The sequence below is a fragment of the Lepisma saccharinum genome, chromosome 13 (assembly GCF_977018435.1).
Source record: "Lepisma saccharinum chromosome 13, izLepSacc3.1, whole genome shotgun sequence".
In the NCBI taxonomy this organism is placed as follows: domain Eukaryota; kingdom Metazoa; phylum Arthropoda; class Insecta; order Zygentoma; family Lepismatidae; genus Lepisma; species Lepisma saccharinum.
The window spans coordinates 67,429,811-67,451,312 of record NC_139241.1 but is presented as its reverse complement, the minus strand read 5'-3'; the positions used below and the strand labels follow the sequence as shown (position 1 = coordinate 67,451,312).

Sequence of the window (21,502 nt, the reverse complement as noted above, 5' to 3'; positions counted from 1 at the left end):
ATTTTTCTCCAACTACATGCAACATCATTTTTATTATTCGATAAATATTCAATTATTCATTTATTTGACATTAATTTCATTTGCCAGGGCACTTGTTTATGTAAATTATTCCGATCTTAACTACAGGTAAGCTACGTAATGAATATGCACTCTTATAGCTCTATTCTTATATAGTCTTTTTACCTAATCGTGTAATAATAATATAATATTAATTTATGTATTGTAATTAGTATTAATTTGATTTATAATTATTTTAATATGAACATTATTATTAATAATAATAATATTAATAATATTGTTATTCCTGAGACACTTGGTTCGGACCCATCCCCCCCGAAACATATTTCTAGATACGTGTCTGATCCGAACCACTGTCTGCCACCACTGGTAATAGAATGGATTTTATATGGAGGGGTGTAACTTTGTTTCGGGAGAGTATGAAAGTCAGTTTGGCGCCAACGTGACCATAGACTGCGGTTTTGTGAATAAATAATGGGAAAAGAAAGATTTAATTGAATTGAGTTGGTTTATTCACTTCGCTTTTCTGCCACCTTTTGGTTAATCTTGACGATGTGTGAAAGATTGGAGTGAATTGGATTGATTTTAAGTCCACTTTATGCACAGTAAGGCTAATCGGGACTGGCCCTACAGTTTAAAGTGGGATCCGAACCAGTATGTGCCTCCACCGAGAATCGAACCCGGGACCCCTTGATTACAAGGCGACGACGCTACCACTGCGCCATCGGGGAGGCCGCGCGATGTGTGACGATATGATGAAATTCGTAAATGGGCACACTCAAAGAACATCCACGCTCAGCCAGGGATTCGAACCTGGGGCTCCTGGCGTCGGAGCGCTCTGTGCTAACCACTCTTCCACGTAGATCGGCGAATTAGAAGTTGAGGAAACTAAGCAAGCAACCTCAGTGTTTGGCACTATAGTAACATTTGTTTTTTTCTTTATTAATAGAAATTTCCACCCTTTTCAATACACTGGTTCTTTTCCATAAAAACAATCCTTCACGCACACAAATTTTAATTTTTCAAAACGCACCCGTTTCATTTTTCCCAATTAATTTTGTCATTGCAACTTTAAGTGTCCCGATATCGTCATTCACAATATTATTTTGCCTCCAGCATGAACAATTTTTGTGTAGGATTATATTTTTCTTTGCGCAGGGAATTTTTTGTCGATATTGAGGAAAATTTCTGTGCGCAGAGGGAATTTTCCCTCTGCCTCCAACCAGGCCTCACCCTCAGACAAGAGTTAACCTTGACAACTCCTGGAAGTCAAGCCTCAGGGCTTCTCCGTCTTTTTATTTCTGCGGCGAATTTCCTGCCGAGGTGAAACTGAACTTCTCATTCGAATTACTTGTGGGCGAGCCCAAAGAGCCAGCGGGTTGATGGGCGTGTTAGCGGTTAAGTGCCCATTGGGAATACACTTGGAAAGTACTGTAAATTGCGCTCACTGTCTCTACATACAATTTTCATTCTGCGATTACCTAACCTATTCTAATATTTTCTGAACAGCAAACTGTAATTATCTAGATAATATTTTCTAGTTACATTTGGTGAACGTTTTGGAAAATTTATCAACATTATCATCACCTGCAATTCGGACTGTAAACTCATTCCATCAATATTATCAGGCCTGCAGTTTAAGCACTAAAGAACTCGCCCGTCATCCTCAGTCGAGCGGTTTAATCACCGAGGAACTGATCGACATCCTCAGTCGAACGGTTTAAATACCAAGGAACTGATCGATATTTTCAGTGTTAAGGTTTAAACTCTGAGGAACTGATCGACATTCTCAGTTGAACGGTTTGAATAAACTCTGAGGAATTCATCGACATCCTCATCGTCTGTCAAACACTGGGAGACATCGGTATATTCGATCGCAGTTTAAATTTTGATGAGCTGATCGACATCCTCAGTCCAATGGTTTAAAGAAATTGTGAGTGACATCGATATCGTCAGTCGAACGGTTTAAATGCCGACGAACTGATCAACATCCTTAGTCGAACGGTTTAAACACCGACATCTCTGAGGAACTGATCGACGTCTTCAGGGTTACGGTTTCAACACCGAGGAACTCATCGACATCCTCAGTCAAACGGTTTAAACAGTGAAGAACTGATCGACATCCTCAGTCGAACGGTTCAAACACTGAAGAACTGGTCGGCATCTTCAGTCGAACGGTTTAAACACTTAGGAATTCATCCATATAATCAATCGTACAGTTTAAACACAAGGAGTGGTCGATATCATGAATTCCATAGTTTAATCACTGGGGTACCTATCAACATCTTCAATCCAACACGTTATGCCCCGAGAGACTGATCGCTATTCTGAATCCTGCAGTTTAAACATAGGGACTGATTTATATCCTGAATCCTTTAGTTTAAAAACTGAGGGAAACTGATCATTACCCTCAGTCCTGTAAATTAAATACAGGAGAGTTCATCAGCAACTTGATTCGTTCAATTTTTGCACCGAATGGAAGGCATAAAATGCAATCCAAACAAATGTTGTCCCGAATGTCTTCATCCAACATGAGCACTGAAGAAAAACATCCACCGGTCAGTCCAAGGAAATAGACTTGTCTTGCACAAAGACCAAACCGGATCGGTCAACAGCAGAAAGAGGAACTGGATCAGTACGAACGTTTGATTTCCGCGATTAATTTCAAGCGCAAAGAGATTAATTTTCTCTTTCAAAGACATTCCTAGCGGCCATTGCCTGCTTCCTCGGCCGAAACGAGTTCTGGGAGTTTATGGCGCGATGGGGGCGACATCTATTATTCAGTTTTTGCATTTCCGTCGAGTAAAGTGCCAGGCCTGTGTTTGTCATGCAGTCGCAACACGCCCACCGTGGAGTCATCTGAATTTTAATCACCTTGGACCCTGGAAGACTGCACACGCATCCTTCGCATATGTATGTGCGACTTGGAGACACAAGACTTTGAGGGCAGTGTTGCCAGTGCGTGGCCGTTTGTTGCGGGTGGCCTGTTGAAACGGTACTACTTGGTGCTATGGTTCTTGTTTGCTTGCAGAGGCGTAAATTGGGACCTAACTTTGGGGGGCGGAGGTGAGAATCATAAGTTTTCAAGCCCATAAATAAATCATCCAGGACCATTTTGATAAATAACTCTTTCTTTTTGCTACGCCCTTGGGTGTATGTACTTAAATGTTATTTACCACGGCTACAGAAATATCTTAATCTCAGGGGATAGGTTCTTTATTCGAGAATTCCAAATAAGAAAGCGTTTTATAGCCAAGAGGATATAGTTAAATGCGGATCTATATTCTGAAAACTATACATAATACAGAGAAAATCTATAGCGAAGCTTGTATATACATTGAAATGTGTATATATATATATATATATATATATATATATATACTAATTCCAAATTTACGTCGGTTATATTCTTCTTATACATATATGAATAATTGAAAGGAAATCATCTTCTTCTTTCTTCTCGTAATTTCTGGGAAGAGGCTTCTTCTTCCTTCTTATCTTTGATTTGGGAAAAGGCTTCTTCTTCTTTTGTTTCTTCTAATTTATTGTCTTTCTTTTTAAAGCGTAATCTTATTCATTACATGTATGCGCTCGTTTTCCCCGCTTCTTTGGCAAACAATACAAGCTATACTTATAGAAAGAGTAGGGTCGACTAAACTGACAATAGCGCCACCTCCTATGTAACGACGACCAAAAGGGGAATAGCCCAGGATCGCTAACAGCAAAGCGCTGCCTATGGCCCAGTGCGTCTAATGCGCAGCCGTAAATGCTTCGGGGCGTCTAATTGAACACAGCGCCACCGAGCGACGGACAAATACAAAAGCTGACGATGTTCTCCTCGTCAGAGGATCAAAAAAAAGATATACATTTCTGAATTCATTTGCTCACTTTCCTAATTATTTCATATACGAGCATATTCTTAATTATCTTAATTGGATATTTACAACATTTTATTCACTCCTTCTATAATTTTTATACTCTTCCTTTATATATTTTTCATTTACTATAATATATATAATCGCTATTCTTCGCTCCTAGTTTTTACAATGAACTCTGCTCTTCTTTTATATGGCGTGCTGCCATCTATCGTCGCTTTCGGGAAACATTTCTTCCTTGCATTTTTCATTGTGTCGTCCGAACTGGCACGTGACATTTTGCAAAATCATAAAAAAATACTCGTTACTTTGATCCTCAGGTTCCAGGAGGTTAACAAAAGTACCATTAACTTGTAAATTTTTATAAACCCGAAAATGTTGGTGGGCAAGTGCTCTCCCTTGCAACCGCCAAGTTACACTTATCTTTGCTTGAACCGACTTCCGTGGCATGAGTGCTTAGCGCAGGCCTCTACAAGGCCGGGGTCCCGGGTTCGAATTCTGGCCTAGGCATGAGTGCTCTTCATCAATTTCCACACATCATCACTCATTCTCATCTTCGCGATTAGCCAACGGTGGCAGAAAAGCGAAGTAAAACAAATCAATGCAATCAATCTTGTTTGCTCATTATAAGTTCACTTGGTGCACGGATGCGCTATTGAGGACTGGACCTACAGTTTAATTATTGTGCAATGTTCCTCCGCCGGGAATCGAACCCAGAGCACCTTGATTACAAGGCGATAGCGTTACCATCACGCCATCGGGGAGGCCTCGATGTAAGGACCAAGTCGTGTAATTTTAAAATTTGTTTTTAAGTCCACTTTATTCACAAATAGGCTAATCGGGACTTGACCTACAGTTTAAGGTGGTAGCCCTACACACTCGTGACATATTCCCATGCGTCAAATGCCAAAACAACGAATTTACTAAATCTTACTTTGAGATAAAACCTTTTTAATATTCAATGTCCTGGAAAAGAAAACAACAGGTTTTCCATTTGGATAAATGTTCTCATCAGTAAAAAAGTGCAACTAAAATTGCACTAGGTGAAAAAAGTCAAAATTTGACGCGGTTTTGTCATTGCTGCGACGATTATGTAGGTTGCAGTCTTAATAATATTTTTCTTTTGTGTTTTCTGATTTTTTACGTCGCTTAACTGTCACGTTCGACTAATCGCGACGATGAGAATGAAAGATGATTAGATCAAATTCATGAAGGGACTCTCGCAAAGAAACGCCCATATACATAGGTCGGGACTGGAACCAGAAACGGAGATGGGGAGTCGGACACTCAACGTACTTGTCCAGCGATGCAGCACTCTAAAATGGGCAACGTGGGGAATTGGTATAAACAAAATGATGTTAAAATCATCAGACGACTAGTAAAAGTATCATGTGCAGAAACTTCCCGATTCGGCTCGTACAACTCTTACTACAACTTGAGCCAATGAGGGACATCGCCCTACGACCCCCTGATAAGTAAGCCACTCTTTAAGTAACTATGTGTAATTCAGTTACAAAACAACTTCCCGAAAACTTACTTTTTGTGTTGTTCATAACTCCATTTTATGCACAGAGAGGGGCTAAACGCGACTAGACCTACAATTTAAAGTGGGATCCGAACACTGAATGTGTAGGTTGGTGATGTGATTCCACCCTTCCCCTCACCCCGACCCCTATTCGGGGTAAGACCAGGTGCCGGAAGTTCGAGCACAACAGTTGCTCGTGCTAAACAAACAGTGGAATTTTATCTTTACGAAAGAACACACACCTGCTGTTCGTCTGCGTATGTATTGTGGACTTAGTAACAGTAGAGCGCGTGTGTAATGAATTCAAGAAGTTCTAAACGGAGGAACAATAACAAAAGTACAAAAATCCTTTGTTTTGTACAAGTTTTGAGCAAAGGTTGCGAAATTCTTACTTTAAAAAGATACAAAGGAGGGTCATAACATGTTCCGAATGGTGGGATCGAGATTGGTATGTGCAGGCGAGCCAATAATTGGTACTGAACGGCTATTGGTTGATGAGAAATGACACAAATGTGGGATTAATCGCACTCGATTTTGAGCGTGCAGTAGAAGAGAAGCGGGCAATCACACCTTGCTTACTTTTTTTCCGGCTCGTTCTATGAAAGTATAACGTGTTTTCAAAATCTGAAGCTACGATTCTGCTTCACTTGGAATGTTTCGTGCTTCCTTTTCGGCTGCGTTGGTTCCCTGTAAGTGTTCAAAGCCAATATGTATAGTCACCGGCAATAAAAATGGGACACCTGGATTCAGTGGCGGCGATTAGGGGGGGGCGAGGGAGCACAGTTGCCCCCCCCCCCACTATGCTAAATCTTATTTACGAGGGAAAGTAAACTGTTTTTGCCCCCCCTAGTTTTGGAACCCAATTGCCGTCGCTGCCTGGATCCTGAAATGCTCTCTTTTCTGCAAGGCGTTATGTGTGTTGTCTATCTCTATGGTGCTGTTGGAACTTGTCATTGATAATTTGCTATTAAAATCTACTTTTCGCCGTACAGTTAGGCAACAGATGTTCTCCCGAATAATAAACATTAGACAATGGATGAAGTTAAATTAATATTGCATACTAATGAAGAACCATTGTCTAGCTTCGCAGTTAGATATTTTGGCGCCCGAGGCAGGATTGTGGCTTGGCGTCCCTTCCCCCCGCGCAAGCACCTACATTTTATGTGCATCCTTCGATATGTTCTTCTTATACCATGGTTTGTGTTATTTACATCCTAGAAATTTTGAAATTAGGAAACCAAAAAGCTCATTAGAAATAATGTAGGTTATACTTATAGATTTGTAGTTTGCATTTTTTATTTTAAAAAAGTTTAACATATTTAAAAATATGCCAAGTGTAAATTTTTCCATAACATATTCTGACCTTGTTGTCTTAAAAAAGGCTTTGAATCAACAAATGTTTTTACTTGTATTGGTCAAGGTGGCGTTCCGGTCCGGCCTTGTGCACGACCGTAATTGCATTCGCACTACACGAAATATTCTCTAGCACGAATGTGCACGACGGTCCCACCTATATAAATAATTCCTTCTTGGTAGAGGTGAGGTGAATGAAGAACTGGTGAAATATCACTCAAATGTTTGGATTTGTAGACAGACTCACCGATTTGTCTACTCAACCCTCTGTCCTACTGGCTGTGGGAAATCAGTGTTTGTGTCCCCATCACAAAAAAATCCCCTTGTTTGTCCTCGAGGACTCTTTTTAAAGGTTGAAAAATCGTTCTTCTTTTCAGCCTCCCCTTTCCCCTATAAAGACCCGTGAGAAAGAACTGGGGGGAACAATGGTACCAGGTCCTACGCGTGTAAATTTCCCACATTGAGCGCAGGATTCGGGAAGCTCTTCACAAATGAAGTTTCTCGTATAATGCATGCATAAGTTCAGATTTACAGATAACACTACCATATGCAGTACAGTGCGATGCATAAATGTTTCCAGGGATATTGATCACAGCCATATCACTCAATTTCTCTTATATTTTAATGGAACCGTTTTGATACTAGTTCAGACTTTACCAACTGGTTCGTTCGTATTTTTACGTGTGCATTGCACGTAAAATGCTTATTTTAGGTAATAACAAGTTTCTCTTGTCGGTGGGGGATGGTTTGATTGACTTGTTTTATTTTACTTCGCTTTTCTGCCACTTTTGGCTAATCGCGAAAATGAGTGATGCTACGATGAAATTAATGAAGGGACAGTCACAATAAACACCTATGCCCCTTTCGGGATTCGAACCCGGGACCCCTGGTGTTGTAGCGCGCAGGTCGGCACTTGTTCCTTAGTTTCTCACTTTCACTCTTCTTTCTCCCTTCCTATTTCTTTCTCTCTCTCTTTCACGCAGACTAACGAGGCTGTGGCGTCAGGGCACATATCCACTATAATCCTCTGTGAGGCTTCTGTTGTGTGCTGTCCATTTGTGTTTGCGATTGTCATTTATCAGTTTCATCTTATCATCATTCATCCCCATCTTTGCGATTAGCGAAACGTGGCAGAAAAGCGAAGTAAAAGCCCTCTCACTCTTCCTACTCTGGTGCAGTCACTGCTTTATATACAGTAAAACCTCGTTAATTCGGACTAATGAGGGATAAGTTGACCGGATAAACGAAAGTCCGGATTAACTGAAATAACCTAGAAGAACAGTTGAAAGTGCATTAAAACTCCGTTTATAGCAACAAAACACGTTTATTATGATGTATTTGAAGGGCATAGACCTAGACCTAAATACACTATACAGAACAGTACAAGCGACAGCACGAAACAGCTCGAAATGCGCAAGAGATTCGCTAATCTTAGCGCATCGAAATGAGGGCCCAGTACTACCCCTCGTGCCGAACCCTCCTGTCAAGTTTCCTACTGAAGACAATGGTGTTCGTCGGCCCAGCTCATCGCAGAATGGTGCGAATCTCTCCGGTCTCTGCCGGTGCCGAGAACAACCGAACGCTTCCGAACAGGCAGACAGGTCCAACGACCTGTACTTCCCCCCACTCTTGAAGGTCTGGGTCATAACAGGCCCTTTTTTCAGCCCCCATGTTTACAGCCACGGCACGGTTTGTCTGGAGTCATCAAGATTCTTCCGAGTGTCCAGTGGCTTGCTCAAGGAGGGGTGGTGAGGATCATAATTCTGCTTAGGCTCAATATTCTTTGAAAAAAAAGAAGAAAGAAAAGGCAGGAAAAGGTGGCAAAATGAGGACTTCAAGAATGACTACTAAAAAGTACCCCCCCCCTTCGAAAATCCTGGGCACACCACTCGAATGTCTGCTATTTCCACTTGTTAAGAGGAAAGGCACACATTGAACGATATGAATCTGCTTTTCATTATCAAAACAACAATTGGCGGCAGACCATAAAGGTTCTTACCTTTAAACGCGACAATTGAGGTCTTTGCATTTCAGTTTCCATCATATTTAGTAATTCTCGTAATATCGGATAGAATTATGTCTTTTGTAGTCGTAAGGTCTGTGGTATGAGCTTTTACATTGAATTGACAATGACCTTGGCGTTTATCGCAGATAAATATTGTGCCCCCGCCTCTCTCTGTTGAAAGATCGACCCTGACGTTTGGCAAATCTTGCGATGACTACGTAAAAATGTCACCACGGCGCTAAGGGCGCCGTGAAACGAAAATGTTTGGGAATGTTCTCCACCGGGAACCAAACCTGAAATGCTTAGATAACAGTCCAAAAGCAACGAATGCCATACTGTTGAGGCGTCACATGAACCTACAACGAGACATCCCTTATTTATTCATTGCGTAATCTTGTCGCCCCACTCCTTTGGTTCGTCGGGACAGCCCATCGACAACCCGCCGCACCGCTCTGGCCAAACAAAGCTGGTTTCGAGGGAATCGCAACCCACGACGATTCACAGGAAACCTTGCAATGGGCAGGTAAGCTCAGGAAGCCCGTTTAATTGTCAAAGAAGCAGGCCTGTGGGAAACTGACGCAGGGGTTACTCCCCCCCCCCCCCCTCTTCAGTGCCTTTTTTGTGCATTCCCACCTTCTACATGCATACCTCGGCTTCGCTGTTTCCGGCGCTCCTGAGCAGAATATCCTTGGATCTTTGAACGGATGTTCCCTCCGGAGCAGTGTTGCCAGGCGCTTTAAAAAGAAAGTCCCGTTTTCTTTAGTGGGTGCGGCGGATTGTCGAATAATTTTTGTGGGTGTTGAAGATTGGCTACGAAGATTCTCTTATATCTTCCTCACCCCTCGACTTACGATATGCCGACCTCCGCGGTGGAGTGGTTAGCACGGCGCGCTACGACACCAAGGGTTCCGTGTTCGAAACCCGGCCTGCTGAGCATGAGTGTTCTTTGTAAAGTGTCCTTCATAAATTTTATCACATCGTCACTCATCTTCATGTTCGGAATTAGCCAAAAGTGGTAGAAAGCGATGTAAAATAAACAAAATCAATCAATAAATAAATTTTGGTGGGTAAATTTTTAGATATACCAAAGTGTCGAAAGAGACTGACAGATTCTCGAACACTAAGTCTCAGTTTCGAAGCGACCTTAAATCAGGCTTTTGTGGAAAACGTTTTTGTATTACCCCTCCTAAATGTTGTGGAAAATTGTTGCTTTTTGCTAATGGAGAACATACAGGCTACAATAATAATCACAATGACGATACACGTAATATTTGCATAATAGGCTCAAAACAAATTCCGCGTCGGCATAAAATTTTGATTCATTGATTTGCTTTATTTTACTTCGCTTTTTGTGCCACTTTTGTCTAATTTGCGAAGATGGACACTCACAAACATCCATGTTCAGGCCGGGATTCGAACCCGGGACTCCTGGCGTCGTAGCGCCATGTACTAACCACTCCGCCACCGGGGCCGGCTGAAAATTCGAGAGAACTTCTACAAACATATTCTTGGAAATATGAAGACTACTTGCGCAAAGTCGTGTTGTGTGCTCATGGAAAATCAAAATCTTTTTCACGCTCTAGAATAACCTTTCCTACCCAATCTCCTTCACATCTATAACTGAGGGAAATATACATAAAAATATATCTCCTCCTTGGTTTCTAAGATTAAGAAACCTTGATCCTTTTTTTTAATACATTGATGCTAAATTTACCTTAACGCTCTAATCGATTAAAAATTACGTATATGGTAAGGGCGTGGTGCTGATCACACCACCTGTTTTATTCAAGCCGTTGAAGGATGGATCACATGGCCAGAACCCCACCACATTTCCTGAAATTTATAGATCAATACGTTAACACATGCATTTCCTCGCACATTTCCACATAGCATTCCAAATGATCGTGAACACTTCAATCTCCCAGCCCTCAAAATTTTTAAAGGGGGGTAAGAAATGAGGCTAAGTGACTAGTGGGATGTACCCAAAAATCATTCTAAAGTTAACAAGTAATGCTAAATTTTCCCCTAAGAGCCAGGGACAATTCCTTTTTTGGAGGGGACTGTGCCCCCATACCTTCTCTGCGGTGGAAGAGAACTGACATCTTGCAGAAAAGTCTGATATGACCATCGTCGCTAAATATAGCTTTGCACAGTGACTTGTCCACACTGCCTAACACAAACCTTCCAAATAGTTCACCAAAGTGTAATTTTTGATCACTTTGACGCTAAATTTTACCTTTTGTGCACGCCAAGAAACGACAAAACATCCCTCTCATGAAAAATTATGAATAAATCCCGCCTTTTCACCCTCTCCACTAGCACCCCCGAAGGAGGGAATCTTGGATGGATGAATCTATAAGAAAACCATAGGTGTGAGAATCTGGAAGGAAATCTTGGGTGGGAGAATCTAGGGGAAATCGTTGATTGGTAAAGTTTCTATTGGAAAATCTTTAGTGTGCCAATCTAGGAGGGAATCTTAGATGGATGAATCTATGAGAAAATCGTAGACTTGACTTTCTTCAAGAAAAGAACAACTATCACCTCCACAGAGATTTATCCCGAATATTTCATCTATGGTTTAAATTCGTATTTAGGGGGTGTAACGGTAAATTAAGAACCAAAATGTCTCCCTGGTGGACTAGTGGTAACTAATGTTGGGCGATATATCGTCTGGACGATATATCACGATATTGAAAAAATATCGTCCAGGCGATATCAACTAGACGATATATCGTCACGATATTTTGACGATATACATCATGTCGGCGATATATCGTGAAGATATTTTTCCAATATATATCGTGGAGACGATATATCGCCAATATAACAATACGGAAAAATATCGTATCGTCTGTGGTAACGTTCGTCGCCTTGTAATCAAGGGGTCCCGGAATCGATACCCGGTGGAGATTCATTGTACTTTGAACCGTATGGCCAGTCCCAATTAGCCTACATGTGTTTAAAGTGGACTTAAAACCTCAAACCTAGAACCATTTGTGGATATTTTATGGAGTATGTGAGTAGACCATGCACCCCCCCCCAAAAAAAAAACAACCTTCAATAGGGAAATTCTAGTTCTGACAGCGCCAATTGCATCGTCAAAGCTACGCCTTTTCTGAAAGATTTCAGCCGGCTGCTAACAGCAAAGTACTGGATCAAATCATGGCTAGGATCTACTCACCGAGAAGAAGACTTGCTGGGTAGAGTCATCAATCCAGAACAGCACCAGATCGGACCCCTTCATGGATCCCGTGGGCGAGAACCCTATCCCGACGTACCCTCGGGTCCTGGCCTCCACCTGGAAGGTCACCTCATCCTCGTCCGGCGTCCAGAACAGATGCACCACCGCCTCGCCGTCCAAGACGACATTGTGCATCCACGACACTGGCTCCAGAGGAGAGCATCCGGAGAACGAGAACAAAAGAGACGCGAGAACGAGAGCACACGGCGAGGAGGACGCGAAAGGACTTTCCATTGCCGCGCTCCGGTGCTGAATGAGCCCTCGACTGGAAACGGCAGCTGCTCTGCTCTGAAGGATTGTCGTCGGCGGCTACCAGGCAGTGTTGCCGACCGGGACCACTCTTGTGGCGCTGGTGGAGCCGAGACTCTAGGAGAAACTCTTGGGTGTGAAAATCTAGCATCAAATCTTGGATGGATGAATCTACAAGAAAATCTTAGGTGTGACAATCTTGGATGAATCTATAAGAAAACCTGGGGTGTGAGAATCTAGAAGGAAATTTTGGATGTGAGAATCTAGGAACTATGAAGAAATCTTGGGTGTGAGAATCTAGAAGGAAATTTTGGATGTGAGAATCTAGGAACTATGAAGAAATCTTGGGTGTGAGAATCTAGGATCAAATCTTTGATGCATGAATCTATAAGTAAACCTTGAGTGTGAGAATCTTGAAGGAAACTTTGGAAGGATGAATCTATACGAAAACCTTGAGTGTGCGAATCTAGGATCAAATCTTGGGTGTGAGAATCTAGGAGGAAATCATAGTTGGGTGAAGTTTCTATTAGAAACTCTTCGGTGTGAAAATCTAGGAGGAAACCTTGGATGGATGAATCTATAAGAAGGCCTTGAGTGTGAGAATCTAGGAGGAAATCTTGGATGGGTGAATCTATTAAATGGGAGTGAGAATTTAGTGGGAAATCATGTATTGATGAATCGATAAGTAAATATTAGGTGTGAGAATCTAGGAGGAAATCTTGGATGGATGAATCTATAAGAAAATCTTGAGTGTGAGAATCTAGGAGGAAATCTTGTATGATATTAGGTATGAGAATCTGGAGGAAATCTTGGGTGTGAGGATCTACATATGAGAATGAGGAGAATAAAATCTTGGGATGGGTGAATCTGTACGGAAATCTTGTTAGGTATGAGAATCAGGAGGAAATCTTGGGTGTGAGGATCTACATATGAGAATGAGGAGAATAAAATCTTGGAATGGGTGAATCTGTACGGAAATCTTGTTAGGTATGAGAATCAGGAGGAAATCTTGGGTGTGAGGATCTACATATGAGAATGAGGAGAATAAAATCTTGGAATGGGTGAATCTGTACGGAAATCTTGGGTGTAGCAATGAATCTAGGAGCTAATCTTAAATATAAGAATGAGTTTCTTGGGTATGAGAATCGAGGAGAAAGTTTTGGATTGACATATGATTGTCAGAGAGAAACTGATCTTTCCGAAGTTTATTTGAAGTAAAGTGACTTTCGAATCAGGACTTCAACTATACCCTGCCTCCAAAAAGAAAAGAAGACAGAGAAATGGTCATTTTGGAACTAAATTTACCTTTACACTACTTGAAACTATCACAAATTGAGAACTCATTGATCATCCATTGGCTTGGTGATTTCTCCCTGGATATGACAACACTAGAAGAAGCGCAGGTAAGGCAATGGGAGAATCCACGCCCGTATTCAGCTCACCTCTCCCTGCGGGCGTGCTCTTCGGGTGCAGGGTGTGTTGTTTGGAAGAGGATCACGAGGGAGGGGGGAGGAGGAGCCAGAGGTTGTTGCATTTCTGCTTGACCTTCAAAAGTTGGTTTCAGAGGTAAACAGTGCGTTGGGGATCGGAAAACTAGAAGTATTTAATTGAAAGCAGCTACTTTTCACTCATGTAGCCATTTTGGGTTATCGAGTATATGTTTTCAATCACATGCGTCATTAGCTGGGGAACAGGTGGGGGGACATGTTCCCCCAAATTATCCGAAAACAATGTAATATGTAAACGTAAGGTACTGATTAGGGAACGATATCGGAAATTTGATATCGCGATATATCGTTAATAAAATATCGTCACAGACGATACGATACGATATTTTTTTCGTATCGTGATGTCGGCGATATATCGTCTCCACGATATATATCCATAGGTGCCGACTCCATGGGGGTTGGAGGGCTCGAGTTCCCCCAATGTTAATGATGTTGTGGCAGAACCCCTCAAATAATTTTGCTTAAGAGGATCTAATGTATTATTTTGCTTCTCTTGTAAAGTTTACTCTGAATTATGCCACATGAACTTAACTTTAAATACATGATTGAAATGTTCTAGACCATCAACTTTGGGGGGTGAGACCGCTAAACCATCAACTTTGGGGGTCTATGACCAGAGACAGCAAAACACATGACTTATTACTATATACTGAGTATATAATTATGAGTATTGTTAACATTTTTACTAAAAAGAGTTTCAAAATAACGAGTTGATATGACAATTATACCAGTATGTTGTTTAGTGAATTCTGAACAATTTGAGGTCGTAAACACAACTTTCAGGCAATATTGATATGTACGATATTTAGTTATCCTCGAAATCTCTTCCTCTAGTCCAAAGAATAAGGGGAAAATAATTCTAAAGTCTTTGAGTTTATTTAACACTGGCTTGCAGTAAAGTACGCAAGGAAAGCCTATGAAAAGTCTGTATTGCGAAAGCGGGAACGGCTATGATCAAAGGCATTATTGCTAAAGCACGGCGTGTTATGTGTTTTTTATTGTTGCGAAATTAAATTTCAAAAGTAAAATATTGTAGCAAGAACAAAAACTAAAACTATTTTCCTGCGATTTGTGTTAGCATTTAAGTAAATAATTAAATAAAACTTAAATATTGTAAATATTCGTTATTTTTATGGGTACGTCAACACTAAAGTTATTTGCACCTGTCACATGTCCTTTCTTTACAAGTCTGTTGCGGACATTAAAACACACCCATGCCCTCGCCGGGACTCGAACCCGAGACCTCCGGATCAAAGCGAGTTGAGTCGACCACACAACGCGCTCGGCTACCGAGGCCGGCATAAAACTGTTAGGTTGGCCTCTTAATGTAAATACACAGCCTACTTTTCAATAAAGTTATTGTTATCTAAGAAAACAAATGAGCAGACACAAAAGGCATAAAAAGATTTTGAAACATTTTCTAAACATTTTTCATGTTACATTTAATTGCATGAGGAATATAATAGCTGCTTAAAAACTGCTATTCGAAGACGTAATTTTTATTTCTTTAAAAAAGGGAGTGAGTGAGTCATTCTTTAATTTATTTCAGTGATCAGAGCCCCCCCAATAATTTTGACAAGTCGGCGCCCCTGTATATATCCCAAATATCGTGACGATATATCGCCAACACGAACTAACTAACTAACTAACTAACTCAATAGCCTTCTTAAACCCGAAGGTTCATGGCTGCAGCAACACAGGCCTTCCATCTTTCCCTATCTTGAGCAAGTTCTATATACTCTTTTCCATCTCTACCGATTTCCCTTAGGTCCATCTCAACGTTGTCCCTCCATCTTCGTCTTGGCCTTCCTACAGGTCTCTTACCATCAGGTTTCCCAACAAGAATCCTGTAAACTCCTCTTTCCTCTCCCATTCGTGCCACATGGCCTGCCCACCTAAGTCTTCTTGATTAAATTATTCTAATAATATCTGGACATTAATACAAATTATGTAGTTCTAAATTATGTAACCTTCTCCACTCACCTGTCTCCTCATCCCTTTTAGGTCCAAAGATTTTCCTAAGGATCTTATTTTCAAATACTCTCAATTTATGTTCCTCTTTCAATGTAAGGGACCAAGTTTCACATCCATATAATACTACAGGCAAAATTACTGTTTTGTATATTTTAACTTTTAGTTTCTTAGATATTAAACGAGAAGACAAAAGTTTACGAAGAGAGAAGTAACATGCATTTCCTGAATTAAGCCTACTTTTTATTTCCTCTTTAATATAATTTTCATTTGTTAATATTACTCCTAAGTATTTGAATTTGGAAACTGGTTCAAACGAGTTGTTATCAATAATTAGATTTTGATTATTACCTAACACTTGGTTTCGGCCTGTAAGCATATATTTAGTTTTCTCTTTGTTAACTTCCAAACCTATCTCTTTAGCAGTTTTGAAAAATATGTTAGCATTATTCTTAATTGTAATCACATCATCCCCTAGTAAGTCTACATCATCTGCATATGCTAACAACTGAGTCACACCATTTAATTTTAGTCCTTCTTTAGTTTCTTTTACCTTCCTAACAGCATATTCTAAGGCAAAATTAAAGAGCAATGGAGATAATGCATCTCCTTCTTTTAACCCATCATGAATTGTAAATTTGTCAGACATATTAATACCTACACGAATTTTACTTTCTGTTTCACTGGTGCATATTTTTATCATACTAACAAGCTTCTTAGGTATTCCAAACTCTACTAATATATTATATAATTTATCTCTTTTGACCGAATCATATGCTTTTTTGAAATCAATGAATAGCTGATGGACATTTTGATTATATTCCCACTTTTTTTCAAGTGTCTGTCTGATGTGAAAAATTTGATCTGTAGTTGATCTGTTACGTTTAAATCCACATTGATAATCACCTATAATTTCATTAGCATATGGAGTTAGTCTTGTTAAAAGAATGTTAGACAATATTTTGTATGTTGTTGAGAGTAGAGAAATTCCACGGTAATTATTGCAGTTCATTTTATCACCCTTTTTAAACACAGGAACAATTATGGATTCTTTCCACTGTTGAGGGATTTCTTCTTTATTCCATATTAAACAAATTAATTTATGAATTTGACATATTAATGAATTTCCACCATATTTAATTAACTCAGCTGGTATTAAATCAATGCCAGGTGCTTTGTTATTCTTTAGCCTTTTAATAGCATCTTTAACTTCAGTCAAGTTAGGTTCTGGAACTAAAGGTTCTGCTGTGTGGACTTCATTTACTTCTGATTTATCTCCTACATGGACATTTAAAAGGTCATTAAACTAGTTCTTCCATCTATTTAGAATATCGCTTGGTTCAGCAGAAAATCACCGTCTTTATCTTTTATCAAGTTTACTTTAGGTTGCCACCCCTTTCTAAACTCATTTACACCTTTATATAAATCTCTGATATTTTTATTTTTGCTGTTTGTTTCAATTTCGTTAATTTTGCTTTTCAAGTAATTTCTTTTTTTTACTTCTAAACGTGCGGTTAACTTCTCGCTTTATTCTATTATAATTGTTTAGATTTGTATCATTAGAGTTATTTAACCACCTAAGTCTAGCCTGATTTCTTATTTCTATTAGATTATGACATTCATTATCAAACCATTGCTTACTTTTTCTTGGTTTATGGTATCCTATACTTTCTTTAGCTGCTGATTCTATTGCATTACGTATGTGCTCCCAATTCTTATTTACGTCTGTTTCATTTATATTTTCATCATCATTTAAATCCTGCAAAACATCAAATCTATTTGACAGTTTAATTTGGTAATCTTTTCTAATTCTTTCATCAGTAAACTTTCCTGTATCAAATTTTAGAACTTTTAGATTTTGTTGCTTATGATTTATCACTGAGAGTCTTTCTCTTAATTTAGCAATTACTAAATAATGGTCACTGGCACAGTCAGCACCTCTATGTGTACGAACGTAAATTATACTAGTATGCCTTCTCTTATCAATGAGAATATGATCTATCTGATTATGAGTTTTACCATCTGGAGAAGACCAGGTATATTTATGGATATCTTTATGTTTAAAAGTGGTACTTTTCACAATTAAATTCTTTGAGGTTGCAAAAGTAATCAGTCTTATACCATTATCATTACTTAATTCATGAAGACTTTCTTTACCAATCGTGGGTTTAAATGTCTCTTCTTTGCCAATCTGTGCATTACAGTCACCTAACAGAATTTTCATATCATACTGAGAAAATTTATCAAAGACCTGTTCTAACTCTGTATAAAAATCATCTTTAGTATTATCATCTTTATCTTCCATTGGTGCATGTATGTTTATTAAAATAATTTTACACCACCTACCCTGTAAAACTGCATATGATATCCTATCATTAATAAATTCTACTGTTTTAAGAGCCGAGATAATTCTATTATTTATGAAAAAGCATGTTCCAAAATTATGATTTTCAGTACCACCATAAGAAAAAGTATAATTTTTAGTTTTACAATTCCCTTCTCCTGGCCACCTAACTTCGTGGACAGCTACTACATCTAATTTATACCTAACTATCTCATTAATTGTACACTGAAATGCCCCAGGCCGGTAAAGGCTCAGAACATTCTAGGTGCCTAATTTAATATCCTTATTCCTAACGTAGATCTTATCCTTAGTCCAGGGACTTCCCAAAGTAGTCCCCACCCGGAGATCCGAACGGGGGACTATTTTACCTCCGGAATATTTTACCTTGGGAACATCCATGGCCTTATATTGCTGTTTCTTGACATTTTTTTTACAGTGCAGAGTTGTCGCCAACACGATATAGCTATATCTCCAAAATATCGCGACGATATATCGTCTAGTTGATATCGCCTGGACGATATTTTTGCAATATCGCGATATATCGTCTGGACGATTTATCACCAAACACTAGTACTGATGTATTCTATACCACGTCTCTCTCAGTAACTCAAAGGTATCGAGCCTTACGACGAACGATGCCCGAGTTCGAATCCTGGCTTGAGCATGGGTGTTCTTTGTGAGCATCCCAAAGGAGGGTGGACAGGCGAACGCCCCCGCCGGAGGAAATCAAAACACTGAAGTCTTCTTGTGCGATTAGAAATGAGTAATTGTAATAAAGCGTTGAGGTTGTACATTTAGCATGCAACAAAGCCTAGTTTCCCTGCCTTACGCCATTCCACGAAAATATTTCACCTTAGCATCCAGAGAAGACACATAGTTGGAAACGGAGTTGCCAAATTTAGCTCTTCCCTTGTGTTACAAGTTTTCTAGTTAACATTTTAAGTGTCGTAAGGTAACTGTTGATTGGGTGATTTTATAGTATGGGATAAGCCCTCAACTAAAATGAAATCGAGGACAGGCCCCTAACGAGATAATATAATATGATGTCTTAAAAACTTCCTTACTCAATTTTTGAAACTAATTCATTAATTCATTACTTAACAAGAATTTAACCTATACTGTCTCTGAGGACTTAAATCTCCTTAACTAGTTTAAAAACTAAGGCTAAAGGCACTTAGCACTCATAACACAGGACAGGCGCCAGAGCCTCGTTGGCCTGCAAGAGGAAGTGACGTTGACTTTTGTGAGCCTTGCCAGGTCACCCCATACACAATGGCGTATTTAGGGGGGCTCCAGAGGCCCCCCCCCCTCCGAAAGACTTACTAAGAATTAAAATTAAATAATGTAAATTTACTTGTTCAACATTTGTCGTGTAATTGATGGTTATTTTTTTCTTCTAAGCTTATTTGACAGCAAGGATTATACTGGGATTACAAGGACTTGAAGGATGGTACCAAAGATGATTTATGCACACTACTACTTATGATGATATGCATAAAATATTAATCAGGAACGTAACTTTTCCTCAAATGGATCTAACATCCTTTTTAATCATTCCGTAAATATTCAATTCTATATCTTTTTGACATTAATTTCCTTGCGAAGACACTTATTTCTCTACAAATTTTGACCTACATGCAAGCTAGATACGTGCGTCATGTGTTAATAAAAATACAATATTAATTCATTTACATGTTATAATTAATATTTTTTTCAATATATATATATATAGGGTAAATGAGGGAAAGTTCGCCACCAAAATGCTTTTCATTTTTGTTCCTTCTAAACGAATTAGGGGAGAAGGACAAAATTTATACGATACAAAATGTAGTCATTGTGGATTATGAGGAATATAACATAAATGCTGTGTTATTTATACTCACGACGTAATATTAAAACTACTAAAATGAGAAAAAGTGGCGAAATTGCCGCCACATGCTCGGAAATTCGCCATATAACTTATTTATCATTTTATCGTCAGTTTAAGTGTATGAAATACCAAGTTGTTGCCGATGAGTCAGATAACAAAGTGTAAAAGACCAACAAATGACAATACAAAACTACTTAAAAAGATACAATACAAACATGTTTAAAAAACATAGGCCTAAATGTTCATATGCATTGTGAACAAGTTGTGTGTAAAAGATCGCCTGTAAGAAGGGAAATTCGACACATTTTCTGTTACTCTGGCGAATTTACCAGCAAATGCATAGTCGAAAGAAAACAACTTATGTTTACTTGTACATGCACGCTTTCCAAAGCAAATCTTTTCACGACATTCTTAAAGTTTGAGGTTACGATATCAATAATTAAAAGGAAGAAAAATAATTCTTATCTGCCACGAAACAATATCCAACGTAGTATTGAAATTCGGCACCTTTCTTTGTATTCTGTGTAGACGCAACCGCGCATTCCAAACTGTACTGCTTGCTTGCTAATTCGCTCACCACACTGTAGTTTTCAGTGGTAACAAGGCACATGTTACTTGATTTCTTACAGGCAGCAGTGAGTGTTTCCAACCTAAAGTTTCTATCTACGATTACAAAAACCACAAATACGGCGAAATTCCCAGCATGGCGAACATCCCTTATTTTACCCTATATACACATTCATTATTATTATTATTTCTGAGATACAGTTCTGACCCCCCCCCCCCCCTCCGAAACATATTTCTAGATAAATGCCGCCGATACACCACTCGTAAAGTAACGGATTTAACGTTGCAAAAAGGAACCGTTACTTACAACTAGTAACTTTCAAACGCTGATTCTGTACTGAGAACTGTTGATGGGAACAAAATAGGCGGTTTGGGCAAAATTCGGACTGTACTTATGAACGAATTATTTGGCAGCTCTCTTGGTTCCGTAAACACAGCTCTTTCCAGCAGGTGGTCAGCGAGTCAGGTTGCAGCGAAGGTTCACACAGAGTTGGCGAGCTGGCCAGAAAAACCTTTCTCGCATCGGTTCTAATAAACAGCTTATCTCGAATCTACAGGAAACCGGAAGGTAGAACACATCGCTACCACCTGCTCATCATCGATGGCATTATAATGCGTCAGGTGTGGTGTAATGCGCAGATGGGACATGATGCTTCAAATGGTGGGAACTCGCTCGCCAAAATAAAAAGGAGGAATAATGCATTTCTACTTTCCCACAGGAAAATCAACCGTCCCTCTGCAACGTGTTGCATAAAATATCGATGCCTGTAATGTACTGGACAGACTTTTATTTCCGTGAAAACGATTCCGTTTCCATGAAAATAAAAAGTAATGTACAGATTTTCACTTAATCTTTCATTCAGGAAAATTATAGAGATGAAATAATCTTGTAACAGTGATTTAACAGAACAGTCTATAGATGATTCGATCTGGAGATGAAAATGTGTATCTCACTAGCGCCGCCAAGTGACAGAGT

The 21,502-nt window shown here is 39.5% G+C and overlaps 1 protein-coding gene across 1 annotated transcript in view; it reads right to left on the bottom strand.

Moving 5' to 3' along the window:
* The window catches only part of LOC145997396 (MOXD1 homolog 1-like), a 53,757-nt gene extending 41,469 nt beyond the window's left edge, over positions 1 to 12,288 (bottom strand). The window contains exon 1 of the mRNA XM_083134392.1: positions 11,958 to 12,288. Within this exon, the coding sequence (XP_082990518.1) occupies positions 11,958 to 12,251 (294 nt within the window). The 5' untranslated portion in view covers positions 12,252 to 12,288. The remainder of the gene's footprint in view (positions 1 to 11,957) is intronic.
* Between the last annotated feature and the right edge of the window lie 9,214 nt (positions 12,289 to 21,502).